This window comes from Littorina saxatilis, linkage group LG1 (assembly GCF_037325665.1).
Source record: "Littorina saxatilis isolate snail1 linkage group LG1, US_GU_Lsax_2.0, whole genome shotgun sequence".
NCBI classification, from domain to species: domain Eukaryota; kingdom Metazoa; phylum Mollusca; class Gastropoda; order Littorinimorpha; family Littorinidae; genus Littorina; species Littorina saxatilis.
This window is the reverse complement of record NC_090245.1, coordinates 12,277,865-12,291,458: the sequence shown is the minus strand read 5'-3', so window position 1 is coordinate 12,291,458 and position 13,594 is coordinate 12,277,865. Positions and strand designations below refer to the sequence as shown.

At 39.6% G+C, this 13,594-nt stretch overlaps 2 protein-coding genes across 3 annotated transcripts; one reads left to right on the top strand and one right to left on the bottom strand.

Annotated features, from left to right (window-relative positions):
- Window positions 1-652: 652 nt before the first annotated feature.
- On the bottom strand, window positions 653-5,988 carry LOC138961769 (F-box/LRR-repeat protein 8-like). Its single transcript, XM_070333443.1, has 4 exons — window positions 5,699-5,988; window positions 4,823-5,016; window positions 3,842-3,937; window positions 653-3,210 (listed from the first exon to the last, which is right to left on the bottom strand). Exons 1-4 carry the CDS (start codon window positions 5,700-5,702, stop codon window positions 2,290-2,292), a joined length of 1,215 nt encoding a protein of 404 aa, XP_070189544.1. The 5' UTR covers window positions 5,703-5,988; the 3' UTR covers window positions 653-2,289.
- A 534-nt stretch (window positions 5,989-6,522) lies between these two features.
- LOC138961779 (large ribosomal subunit protein mL52-like) lies at window positions 6,523-11,716 on the top strand. Of its 2 annotated transcripts, none has more exons than XM_070333454.1 (5): window positions 6,523-6,645; window positions 6,904-7,006; window positions 9,514-9,584; window positions 10,400-10,464; window positions 11,042-11,716. In XM_070333454.1, the coding sequence occupies exons 1-5, from the start codon at window positions 6,609-6,611 to the stop codon at window positions 11,171-11,173; spliced, it is 408 nt and encodes a 135-aa protein (XP_070189555.1). In that variant the 5' UTR covers window positions 6,523-6,608; the 3' UTR covers window positions 11,174-11,716. The 2 variants fall into 2 exon arrangements, with proteins under 2 accessions (XP_070189555.1, XP_070189563.1); XM_070333462.1 differs by having other exon boundaries at window positions 6,589-6,645; window positions 6,910-7,006.
- Window positions 11,717-13,594: the final 1,878 nt, after the last annotated feature.

Here is a 13,594-nt window from a genome sequence, read left to right as displayed (position 1 = left end):
ATCAAAATTAAATTTCCGAAATCGATTTAAAAACAATTTCATCTTATTCCTTGTCGGTTCCTGATTCCAAAAATATATAGATATGATATGTTTGGATTAAAAACAGGCTCAGAAAGTTAAAACGAAGAGAGGTACAGTAAAGCGTGCTATGCAGCACAGCGCAACTGCTACCGCGCTAAACAGGCTCATCACTTTCACTGCCTTTTGCACTAGCGGTGGACTACGGTCATTGTGAAAAAATGCAGTGCGTTCAGTTTCATTCTGTGAGTTCCACAGCTTGACTAAATGTAGTAATTTCGCCTTACGCGACTTGTTTTTGATCTAATCTCAGCTTCAGTGAGAAGTCCAAAAATTGTTACTCAATTTTGATCAATGCTGTGTCTTTGTCACCTTCTTCACAGTGCCTGTGCTAGACATTATCGAAACAGGTGCTTCTTCATAAGTAAGAAACCTGGTTCTCATTAAAAAGAAAAGGAACAAGTCGTGTAAGGCAAAATTACTACATTTAGTCAAGCTGTGGAACTCACAGAATGAAACTAAACGCACTGCATTTTTTCACAATGACCGTAGTCCGCCGCTTGTGCAAATCGGAGTGAAACTGATGTCATCAAAGACATTTATCCAAAAAATGAAAAATACGTCTGGGGATATCATACCCAGGAACTCTCATGTAAAATTTCATAAAGATCGGTCCGGTAGTTTACTCTGAATCGCTCTACACACGCACAGACACAGACACACACACACACATACACCACGACCCTCGTCTCGATTCCCCCTCTATGTTAAAACATTTAGTCAAAATTTGACTAAATGTAAAAAAAATAAAATAAAAAAATAAAAAAATGCATAAACAATAATACATTTTATTTTTTTAAACATTATTTTATTCCCAGTAGAATGTGAGCATTGAAAATAAAGTCTGATATAGCTATATCCATGTCTGTCTTCTTCATAAAATCTGATAAAGAAAGGGAAGTAAGCTCTCTAAATGTATACGACATGTGCGATAGAGACAGTGCGAGTTATGCTGAATCGAGTTATGCTGAATCGGTCTCCTGGAAAGCGACTTTCAATGCTTGTTATTCTCTCAGGTGCCAGGTCACTGGTTCCACATAACTCTCACTGTCTTTATTACAGATCTTGCATGCATTTAGAGTGCTTACTTACCTTTCTTTATCAGATCTTTTAATAATGCTCTGCCTTATTTGTTTCACATTCTTCAATAAAAAAAATTAAAAAAATCTGATTTTCAAACAATCTGAAAAACATTGTGTTTTTGTAAGCAGTCTGCAAACACAATATTACCTGGGTTCAATACTAATTCGTTTCCTCATTATCCTCATCGTTTCCTCGAAAATTCTAGCTGTGAGCCATAAACACTGAAATGTGAGAGCCCATCAGAACTGACCGAAACTAGTCTCCGACCTTCTATAAGTACATGTACTTAAAATATCACTTATATGAACCTAAAACAATAAACAACAAAAAGTACATGTACCATTATCCTTGAAAAATAAAAAAGTCTCTTTTCTTTAACAATCTTTTTAACATGACATCAATATATCCTCAGACTTTAACATCAGCATATCAAACCCTCAAGCTTGTCATCATTTTCAGAGTTTTCATTCATAACCAGCTGGTTAACAAAAAACCACTGTTCATATGTGACAAATGGAGGTGGTGAGTGGGTTGAAGTTTCAGGTGAAACATGGATTGTTAAAGAAAAAGCCAACCAGGCTATTTATTTGATGTGTGGAACCATTGCGGCTTTGGGTACGTGTTTTTGAGGACAGCGATTTAAAGCATATTCACTCTCAAAGACCCAATCAATGTTGATAATTACCGCGGCGACTCATGGTCAATTTGTAACTTATCTCTGTAATCGCAAAATGCACAACAGAAAGTCTTCAATCACTTAAAAGAAAAGGCACATACCAAAAACTAACTGTACTCGCAAATATGATGGCAGCTCTGTACATATTTAGACAGGAAGAAAAGCTGCGAACAGGTTACATTTGATGTCACACACAAGCATTCTAAAAACTGCTTTCAGAAAAGGGATCCTCATCAATTATTGTGCATACTTTTGCTCTTCCAAAATGATGACAAAAAAGATGTTTGGTGACTTGTTGTCATACCAGCATTTTTTGTTGGTCCTTGGGGAGCATATCACCTTTTAATTAATCTTTCGATATGCTCCCCTCGGACCAACGAAAAAGCTGGTCAGTCAACAAGCCACCAAACATCTTATATTGTTTCCTCAAAATGACACACTATAGCCACACACTATTTGCGACCGTCGAGTCTGTCTTCTGCTTCTTCAACAGTCTCCGCCCCTACCACCCAAGGCCACTCCTGCATCCTCGACTTGAGAATGTAGGCTCCAGAAGTCCTGATCTGTGGGCGAAGCTCCAGGATTTGACTGATGACACTCTCACTCAACACACAGTACACAAATAAGGAGTTAAGTCGCTCACAATTCTCGGCCATGTGCAGCAGAGCTTGTTCCAGCTCTTCAGAGTTTCCAGTCTGTAGCACCATTTTCTCCAGTGTCTTGTGGTAACAGTTTGTGGCAAGGTTCACTTCATCAAAAACGCGTGTGAAAGTTTCCAGGCGCAACTCGGTAACAGGTATTTCAGGCTTCATTGCTTCACAGATTCGGTCGAGTGGGCAAGTGTGGTCAAAACCAAGCGATACCCGAAGAGTGGGGATTTTCTTCACCAGCCGAGACCAAGCTTCAGATGAATGAAGATCTGTTGTGTATTTCGCCTCCCGTCGATACAGAATAGACAAATACTGCAGACATGGTGCCTCCTGATCAGCAATCTCGGTCAAAACATCGTTTGTCAAACTCAGCTGGAAAACACATAGACCTTTCAATCTTTTACATTTTGATACCAGCTGAAGAAGGCCGCTTGGTGATACCTTGCAAATAAGACTCTTGTTCTGAATGTTCAGGTACTCCAGCCCTGGGTGGTTGTCTGACAAAATGTCTAACAAAGAGTCGTCTAAAGCAATGTCCAGACCACTTAAATCCACATGGGTCAACTGGCTGAACGGCTCAGGTTCATCCCCAAATGTGCCAAAGAGAAGTTTGAGTTCCGCAATGAATTCCTGGCCTGCGTAGAACAGAGGATTCTCACCCACAAAATTCACGGTCAAGGAGCACAGCATGCGTTCTTTGTTCTTGGCAAGGATGTTTAGTGCCTGAAATCATATCCATCAACAAAATCATAAAGTTCAGTTTCAGCAGGAGTAAGAATGAAAAGACATTGGGGTGTCGCTCCGTATAAGCACTACAACGCTGAAAGTATAGAAGATTTTTGGAAATAACTCCTCCAGGTTTGTATGTGTATTGTGAAATAGTGAATACTTTTGTTTTTGCTCTGACAAATAACTTTACACACGCTTCTATTCCTGTGTCCCCTCGCTAGTGATTGGCCCCTCCCATGTTTGTCAGAGTAAAAGGCAAGGGCATTCACTCTTTCACAACCCATAAAAACCTGACAGAGTTATTTTTGGAATTCATCTATTGTAGCTTACACTGGCGGCAACCTTCTCTCATTTTCTCTCAGCATAATTCGCACTACCTCTCTCATACCCCCAAGCAACACCCCCCCCCCCCCCCCCCCCCCCCATCTAGCTACCCACCTCCGTCCCCTCACAGACCTTCCTCAGTTTCTGTCACTGTCCAACTTTCACTCCAACTACTCTCCATCGGCAGAGAAGTAGTTTTATTGACAGTGCATGTAATGTCATCTTTGGCAAGAAGACTATATTGTTGATATTCACACACAAAGTAAAGGGCAAAGGATTGCACACGAAAAGATTTACTTACTTCGCAAGCATTCTTGCAATTTTCTTTGTCTCTTTGGTTAACTTCAATCACCAAAGCCTTTATACGATGAACATGTTCTTCCACTGGCACCAGCACCTTGAGACAATTAAAATTCCATTAGCATCCAGTAACCAAACATACACTGGGACACAAACAACATAAGCAGAAAAGTACATGCATGTTTCATTTTTTTCATTTTTTTCATTTTCATTACTTTATTGTCCCATCGCTGGGAAATTCGGGTCGCTTCCTCCCAGTGGAAAGCTAGCGCAGCAACGGAGTCGCGCTACCCAGGTGTTTGCGTGTTTAGGTGTATTCAACCACCTGCACTTATGGCAGAATGACCCAGATCTTTTACGTGCCATTGTGGTGACACGGGGGTGGGACCTGGCTTCCATCTCTAGGTCTACACATAAAGTTGACACGTGTCCGTCCCGGCCCGAATTCGAACCTGCGACCTTCCGATCACAAGTCCAGTGCTCTACCAACTGAGCTACCGGGCCCCTCAAATGAAAGGACACCTCTTAATACAGGACATTTTCTGTTGAACTTTTGTCTATTAACTGAGAAAGGGTTTATAACCGTGAAAAGGACCAAAAACACACGAGCTCTAATTGTCACACATGTATGCGTTACCACACTGATTATCCCGTGACTAAACGCGCGCTGGCGCTCTCTCATGTGAGTTTCTCCTGCAAATGATTAGGCAAGAAATAACTTAACTAGTAATTTACGATACTGATTTATGTTATTTTATTTATTTGAATATTCCAGTGGTGCCCCAAATCACAAAGAGGATCTAGGAATAATCGATTTTAGATATACATGTATATATATATAACCTGCTGATCTCTCTGCAGAGACACAAACGATGAGCTTTACAAGCATGCATGTGTGTCTCATATGAGTCACCTACAAACACAGCCACTATTACAGTATTACGAGCATAAGATCTAGAACTCTCTCTCCACATTTACCAACCTTTCCATGCACAGGAAGCAGAAACTTGCAGACAAAACGGCGCCACAGGCGAGGATGCTGCAGACAGGTGCTCCAGGTTTTGCAGGTGAGCGCTGCCTGTAGTCGATCCAGGGGGGTCAGGTAGGAAAACACAGTGACCAGAATGTGCTCTGGCAGAACCTCCCAGGGTTTTGCCTCTGAAGCCATTGTGTCATCTACAGTACAGATAAAGAAAAGCAAAAGACATGCATAAAATGGTCCTCTTGGTTATTATTTTACTTATTAACCCTTAGGCTGGTCGTCGCGGCATGTGTCGCGCTACTTTACGGATACTGTCACCTGGTTGTCACGACATATGTTGCGCTACTGTTTCAGTCTGTTTGGTCGGTTCCAATTACCTCCCATGGATGCGAAAACCTATATGACCGTTTTTCTTTATTTTTCTCTCTGTTAATTCACCAGTGGCTGTGTAACATGTGTTACAGAATTGCACCAGTGTAAGGGTTAAGTTATTTGCCTCCCTACTGGCTTTTTAACTTGCCTTTTTATTTGTATTTATTCTCACTTCCATCTGTTTTTCTCCAGAGTTTCTGTAATTGTTATATGCTCTTATATATTCTTGTTGAAACCATTCAAAACGGAGAAATTAGATATTATCACAACATGTGAAGTAAACTCAGTGATCGATTGAGTGAAACAACTAAGTTACCTGACTGCCTATTGCAGGTCTGCTGTTGCTCTGCATTATATGTGCCATATAATGATATATAGACATATACAACAACAACAACAACAACAACAAACACACACAAAAAAAGCAAAAGCACACGCACACAAAAACAATTTTCCTGTTTTCATATGTATTCAAAATCAAGAATGCAAAAGAAGAAAATTCACCCATGTGCACAATGAAGTCCACTCACTACTCAGGAGTTGAACGATTTTACCATCACTCCGCTTGTACACTGACTGTGATAACTTTCTTGCCCCATGCATGCATGTACACCAGTTGAACTTGAGCAAGACTGATGGGCGGTTTCACCCGAGTTGCTTCAACTTGTAATGCCAAAGCACCATGCTAAAAACTATATATATGACCTCATTCAGCAATGAGATTTTGTTGCAGACCTGTATATTCCCTTTTAAGGTAATGTTTGATCATCAAGGTTGCAGCGATAACACACGTGTGAGTCAGCCTAGCAGTGCTTCAGATTGAAATGTCTGTCTGTTATGCTTGCTAACGATACAACTGGCTGCCAGAGTAACTGATGTGATGATCTTCAATGAAGCTTTAACCTGCTGCATAATGCGCATTCAAAAATACAGATTTTAATTACCTGTGATTGAAAGAGTTTACGGACGCGCCTTCCAGTGTTGTTGCTTACAAAATTCGTCTGCTAGGGAGGTATCATTGTGTGAATTGTCATAATCCATTTGATGTATCTAAACTCTAAATAAAATACAGAAATGTATTATATGAGTGTGTCATGTTGGCTTACGGTATACGAATTTTGTATATAAAAGTCAGTTTATCCCATTTAAGGTTGGTCATATCAATGAACGCCTTTCACGTTTGGCTTTACGTTTTTTGTTTCGTCTTTTTACAGGAACACACTGATATCAACGTTTTACTTTCAGACTGAGTTCTCATGGTCATGAGTTGCGCAATGTGAGTAGATGCGTTTAACAAATATTTTTGTTTTTCTTTCCAAGTGTTATTCATTTACCCGTTTTTCTGTGTGCATGGACTCCCAAAGCAGGCTATTTTGTTTCGCTCCGGTTGTTAGACTATATATCCAGAGACAACATGGCGTGTTCAAGGTGTTCTGCTCAACTTCTCAGAGGTGAATACTTCAGTCTCAGTTTAGAAATGCATGCGTTACTTTTGAATAGCATGCGTTAGTGTGTGTGTGTGTGTGTGTGTGTGTGTGTGTGTGTGTGTGTGTGTATATGTGTGTGCGTGTGTGTGTGACTGTGTATACATGTGTGTGTGTGTGTGTGATTCCGTCATGTACGTTCTGTTTCACTAGAGTAGTAGTAGTACCAGTTCCTGCTGTCTACTATACGTACTATACCTGCAGCTATGTTTTGTGAATTTTCAGTTTCAGGTTTGCCAGTGAAAACAATCAGCAGAGCAGTTAGCACTACCCATGAACTTTGCGGCAAAAGAACAAAGGAACCAGTGCTGAGAAAATGGGGCTTAGAGTATGTCAAATCTTACTCCACACCCCCACCCCTCACTGTGGCTGATGGGTCTATGTCGACAAAAAGAGTGGGATTTCCTGTAGGGGGACATCCTGTAGGGGAAATCCTACAGGTGGGAGTTCCTGTAAGCGTTTCGCCGATCTTGCTGAAAGTCACGTGATGCTTAGCGACATCGGTAGAATTTGATGTTTTTCTATCCTTTTTGGTATATACAGGGTGACACGAAAAAAACAGATCCCACCAAAAGTTTAATATTTTCTGAAATAATCAGCCGATTCTTTTATTTTTTCAGGTGAGCCAAGCTGAAATGATGTTCTAACAGCCCACCAAGTTTGAGCTTCAAGATGTCATGGACAACGGAGCATAAGACATTTATAGTCGAGGCCTATTTTCGCCGGCGAACAGATTTGCTCGGGCTGCGCACAACAGACTCTCTGACTGAATCAATATTCCTCGGTGTCCTTGCTGATTTAGGTCGACCAGAGTGGGATCCCCTGTTAGGGTTTTTACTATTGAGGTTATTGACAGTCCCATGGTCTCTGAACTTATCCCTAAATCAGCAAGGACACCGAGGAATATTGATTCAGTCAGAGAGTCTGTTGTGCGCAGCCCGAGCAAATCTGTTCGCCGGCGAAAATAGGCCTCGACTATAAATGTCTTATGCTCCGTTGTCCATGACATCTTGAAGCTCAAACTTGGTGGGCTGTTAGAACATCATTTCAGCTTGGCTCACCTGAAAAAATAAAAGAATCGGCTGATTATTTCAGAAAATATTAAACTTTTGGTGGGATCTGTTTTTTTCGTGTCACCCTGTATATATTTCTTAAAAAGTTCGAGTATGGTTTGCAATTTTGACTGAAGAAAAGTTTAAATCGATAACTAAATGACAGAATTCTTGAATTCGTGTGCAGTATGTTGTTATTACGAGTAATTTTAGCTGCGTTTTCTGTCATTTAGTTATCGATTTAAACTTTTCTTCAGTCAAAATTGCAAACCATACTCGAACTTTTTAAGAAATATACCAAAAAGGATAGAAAACAGAAAATCTGTTATAATTCTTGAATTCGTGTGCAGTATGTCGTTATTACGAGTAATTTTAGCTGCGTTTTCTAACAGATTTTCTGTGGAACGGCCATAGTGTGGAAGGGGAAGTAATGCTAAGGTAACTCAAATCGGTTTACGGCAGTCACGCGCTTGGCACGAGATCGAGCGGTATCCTTCTTCTCTACAGGAACTCCCACTTGTGGGATTCCCTGTATACAGGGAATCCCCCTACAGGAAGTCCGCCTACAGGGAATCCCACTCTTTTGGTCGACATAGACCCCATCAGCCTCACTGTGTGTGTGTGTCTGTCTGTGTGTGTGTGTGTTTTTGTGTTTTTTGTTTGTTTAACCTAAACACTTCGCAGGTACCAATGTAATTAGTATTTTGATGTTGTCTAATGATCGAAGAGTTCTACATTGGTGCAACTCGGTTAGAAAATACAGTAAAACCGGGTATTTATTTTCTTCGAAAACACCTGTAAACCCCCTCTAAACTAACTAAATCTATCTTCAAAGTGAAGTATTGGACATGCCTGTGAGAAGTCATGCCTGATTCATGCTACATGCACCCTTATTTTTGTGTTAAGAGCCGGATGTTTGATGAAGTCGATGTAACAATTTCAATGCAAGGGAGGTAACTCTTGTTATCATAAAGCACACAAGTATTGATGACGTCATTCACACATGGATACATACACGCTCGCGCATGTAAATGGATAACTTTCATCAGTGATGAAACAAAAGATTATCTTTTTTCTGTTGAAAACCATGTTCAAATCATAAATGAAAACAACAATACGCTCACATCGTCTGTTTTCAGTGTTTTTGTGCCTTAGAGTTTACTTCCTTCAATCACTTCCGCTCCTTCGTAAATCCTCACACGAACATGAAAACAAAGCCATGAACGGTGAAAGTTGCAGATTTAAGTTATGATTTCAATCAAGCATGTCAACAAAACACGATCTAAGGATGAATTTGTCCAATTTCTATTAAGATTTTCTGAGGTTTTGGGTTTTTTCAGAGGTTTTGGGTTTTTTTCCGAGGTTTTCGAAGAAAAGTAGTACCGGTAAAACCTTCCACTAGTGACCTGAAAAATGTCCAGCGTCCTTTTTAATTGTTTTTAGTCGCCAGTTTTACACCATCTCTCAATGATTTAAAATGAAGTTAAACTAAGGCACCGCGCTTTGACAGGAAACTGACAAACACTGTGAGTCAAGAGAAGTGTTGTAAATGTTTATTTAAGATAATTCATTGGTCAATTGATAAGCACGCAATCACAGAATATTTACACAAACAAGCACGCAAAACAGAATGCTATATATATATGACTTAAAATGCTTTTTTTGTGTGTAACAGATAAGCCTAAATGATCTGCTATTTTTACTTTCCTTGCAGTTGTGTATCAATAAATCATGTATGCTTTTGTTTTGAAATCATGTTCTTTGGGTCATTTCTGTGGTGCAGGAAATTCCCAAAAGAAGACAACTACAACAGACTCAGACCTCTTTTGGAGCTGCCTGATTTCACATACCTTGGTGAGCTGTGTAATAGTTGATGCTTTAACCCTTACACTGGTGCAATTCTGTAACACATGTTACATAGCCACTGGTGAATTAACAGAGAGAAAAAGAACAAAAAACGGTCATATAGGTTTTCGCATCCATGGAAGGTAATCGGAACCGACCAAACAGACTGAGCCAGTAGCGCGACATATGTCGTGACAACCAGGTGACAGTATACGTAAAGTAGCGCGACATATGTCGCGACAACCAGCCTAAGGGTTAAATGTCATTCATACATGTGTGTGACAGTGACCAAAAAAAAAGTGCTTACTAAACTCAGCACATTTTCATGACTTCATAGAAAGCATTCCTTTCCCTTGTTTATTGTAATAAACCCACTTGAATCTGAATGCTTTTGTTCATTTGTATTTGTTTTTCTTCTTCTCTTTCTTATTCTTGTCGGTCCTTCTTCTTTTAAATTGCCATGACATTTTTAGTGTATTTAAATGGATAATGTGGGTGCGGAGAGACTGCCTCTGAGGAATTGGTTTTTTTGGTTGTTGAGTTTATTGGTCACAAGTTAGAACTAATGAAAGTATAAAGTGCCTTGAAAGTTAACTATAATGTTAAGTAGGCTGCTGAATTCTGCATAATTTTAGCAGAAATGTCAGCCTTATGGATGTAAGAACTTTGTAAAGTCTACTTCTATAATTCTATATTAATTATATCCTCAATCCTGTCGGCATTATAGTTGAAAACTTGCTAGAAGCATACCGGAATGTGACTCCTTACATCCCATTGTAATTATTTTCGTGGAACTTTAAAGTGAACTGGAAACTTTTTTACAGATGGCCGACCAACACCTTTGACCAAGCAACAACTTGAGAGGAAGGAAATGAACTATAATCTGACAGTGAGTTGGCATGCTTGAGTGTGTGTTGGACTATTTGTTGACCCACCGATAATTCTTCACATCCTCACAGGTCTCTAAACATATATTAGTACAATAACTGGTGATGTGCTTGATCATTGTTAAATAATGTGTTTATTTTGTTATGTACTTTGTTCATTTCCCCCCGTGAGTTGTTTTATGTACATTGAATGAAATCTGTACAAGTTTGTCTACAAAGTAAGGGTGAATGTTGATATTACACATAATCTGTTTCCTTTAAATAATTTCTTCTTCTTCTCCATTTCATTACACCATTTTGATGTGTCTTTGTCGCCTTCTATACAGTCATTTTCCAAACAGGTGTTTCTCCATAAGTACAAAATCTTAGACTCCGAACACACTACTATGTCAACCAGTTCAATTGAGTCTAAAACATTGTGGTTATCGTACGTTAAATATGTTCAGAAAAAAACACCCTGAATAAATTAAATATTAACTGTTATGTTTTCAAATTGTATTTCTTGTATTGTGAGAGTTTTGCTGGTAAAATACTGAAAATTTTTGGTTATTGTCATATTTCTTTTTTCTGTTTTGACAGAAGCGAATTGTGATGCTGACCAAAGAAATGGAAGAAGCCAAGATAGCAGCAGTGAAGAGAAAACAGGGTGACGTAAAAAGCAGGGAAAGCATTCTCACCTCAAAACTGAAGCCAAAGTCCACCCAGTTGTAGCACCTGCTCTTTCAGCAAAATTTGGGATTTTTTTGCTTGGGGATGGGTTGAAGTTGGGAGGGTGATGACATTTTTATACCAGAGTTCAATTGGAGTGTGGTTACCTCCCTTTGCATCTGCTTTGTGTGTTTTTTGTGACTGTTTAGAGTGTGTGTGTGTGTGTGTGTGTGTGTGTGTGTGTGTGAGTGTGTGAGTGTGTGTGTGTGTGTGTGTGTGTGTGTTTGGAGAGAGGGGAGGGATCAGGGTTGGATGAAACTGAAATGAAAGTTGGAACTGTGGGTATTGGTCAGTTTGTAAGTAAGGTAATTTAAATGATGATGGGTTTTAATGGGTGTCAAAATTAGATGCCTGGCATAAACTCAGTGATTGTCCGGGTCAGTTGGTCTGTAATTTCATCTTCTCTTGTGTCCTGCTATAAATATTTGACAAAATCTTATGAGAAATTGACCACTGTTTAAACCACTCTGCAACAAGACTTTCTCATTTGGAGAAGAATCACATGTGTGGAGACTGACTGAAACCAATAAAAACTGTTGTAACATGTGTGTTGTGTTGGCCAGCAGTGTGGTTGTGTTACATTTTGTGTCAATGCTGATATCATTATCAATGATCAGAAGTGAAGTTTTCATTCTTTTTTTTTTGCGTGCAGTGATATTTTTATGTTTGTGGATAGTGAGTTTGCCACTTTGTACGTGCTTTTTTTCTATCTGTCAAATTAAACTGTCTTTGTTCCAGAGAATAAAGTGCCCAGAGTTTATCACCTATCTTCTGGTAATCGATATTTCCCTTTTATTTGGGGAGGATACCAAGCTAAAAAAGTGTCTGTATCATCAGTTCTTCGCTATAAAGAAATCTACAAAAGTTCTGTTTGACCTTCAAGGTTGAGACTAAGTAATACCCCTCTCTCTCTCTCTCTTTTTTTTACAAACACATATTTCCCTGTTATATAGGATTTTCAAGCATTGCTAAAGAATCCTAATGCATCTTAAAATGTCTTATTGGTTGCTTGACATGTTAATTATGGTAAATATGTCATTTGTACTATTGTTAAACTTATCTTTTATTTCTTCTTGTTTGTTACCCCTCAATGGGCGAGGGCCGGATGAAAAGAAGCATGTATGCATTGCTTATTCTGTCACCCTCGTAAAATAAATTTCAATTCAAATTCAATTCAAAAATTCAAATTCTCTCTCTCTCTCTCTCTCTCTCTCTCTCACACAAATCCCCACTCATGCGCATGCGTAAACTCACACATTGTCTACTAAGTCTAATTTCTGTAGTTGAAAAAACATTCTATACAAGTCCACGTTTTGTAGCTAGCTCTGTGTACTCGCTCCAGCAACACTGAGTCGGAATTGTAGTTCTGTCACTCGGACTGAAAGTTAGATAGTCAAGAGAATCGATTTTCACTCCACCACTGTCACACACACACACACACTGACTCACTTATTTTGCACACACATACAGGCATGCAAGCACACACACACACACACACACACTCTGGCAGTACTTTTGTGCAGTCCGGCTTTGACCATTACGACTGATTTCTTAAGATGACAAAACTGTCTGTACTTTTGTTTTGTTTAAGGTCCCGCAATCTGTTCTCGCTCCATCAGCAGCCGGCCATGTAGTTGTGTCCCTTGGACTGGAAGTACAGTGATCAGGCCGGGAAATAGAATTTCACTCCAAACGGTCGTTTTTCCTTCCAAACAGACTTGCGTCATGGTTGGACCCATCTCTGGAATTGGCAACTTGTATTGTTGTAAGCACTCGGTCGTTAAAGTGTAACTAAACAGACATTTTGAAGTGTCAGCTTTACTGAATTGCTTTATGTTTTGTCCAAGTATAGACCTGTAGAAGCGATACTGGACGATTTTTCCAACGTTTACTGTGTTTTCTGATTTACTACGATTTTTTAAAAGTGCTGAACCCATTTCAGATTTACCTGCTTATCTGTTCTTGATTTGATACTTCCAAAGAACAAGTGGTACTTTGAGTTCCGGTTTTATGTTTTAACCAATCAGAATTTGGTTCCTAAATAAAATCGTCTGCTGCCTGTCCCAGCAGAGTCGGCAACAAGCACTGCTTGCCACACGTGTGATGTTACCAACAGAAATAGCCATAAATTCACACCGGTGACACTGTGACGGTTCCCCTACGCTTTGTGTTCGGTGCCCTGACCCTTTGTGTTCGGTTCCCACTCGGTTCCCACACGCCAAAATTCGCGGACAAAACATCCATTTATGGTAGTATTACGCAATGTTGCTCTCCGAGAATGGTCTTGTTAGATCTGTGAGTGTTTACACTACATGCCTAGGTGCTGTTGGATTGAAGGTTTTTGATATTTTAGCCGTTATTAGGTAGAATGCCTTCCACTTTACTGCAAAACTGCATAATTCGTAGCATCGGCAAGAAATATCC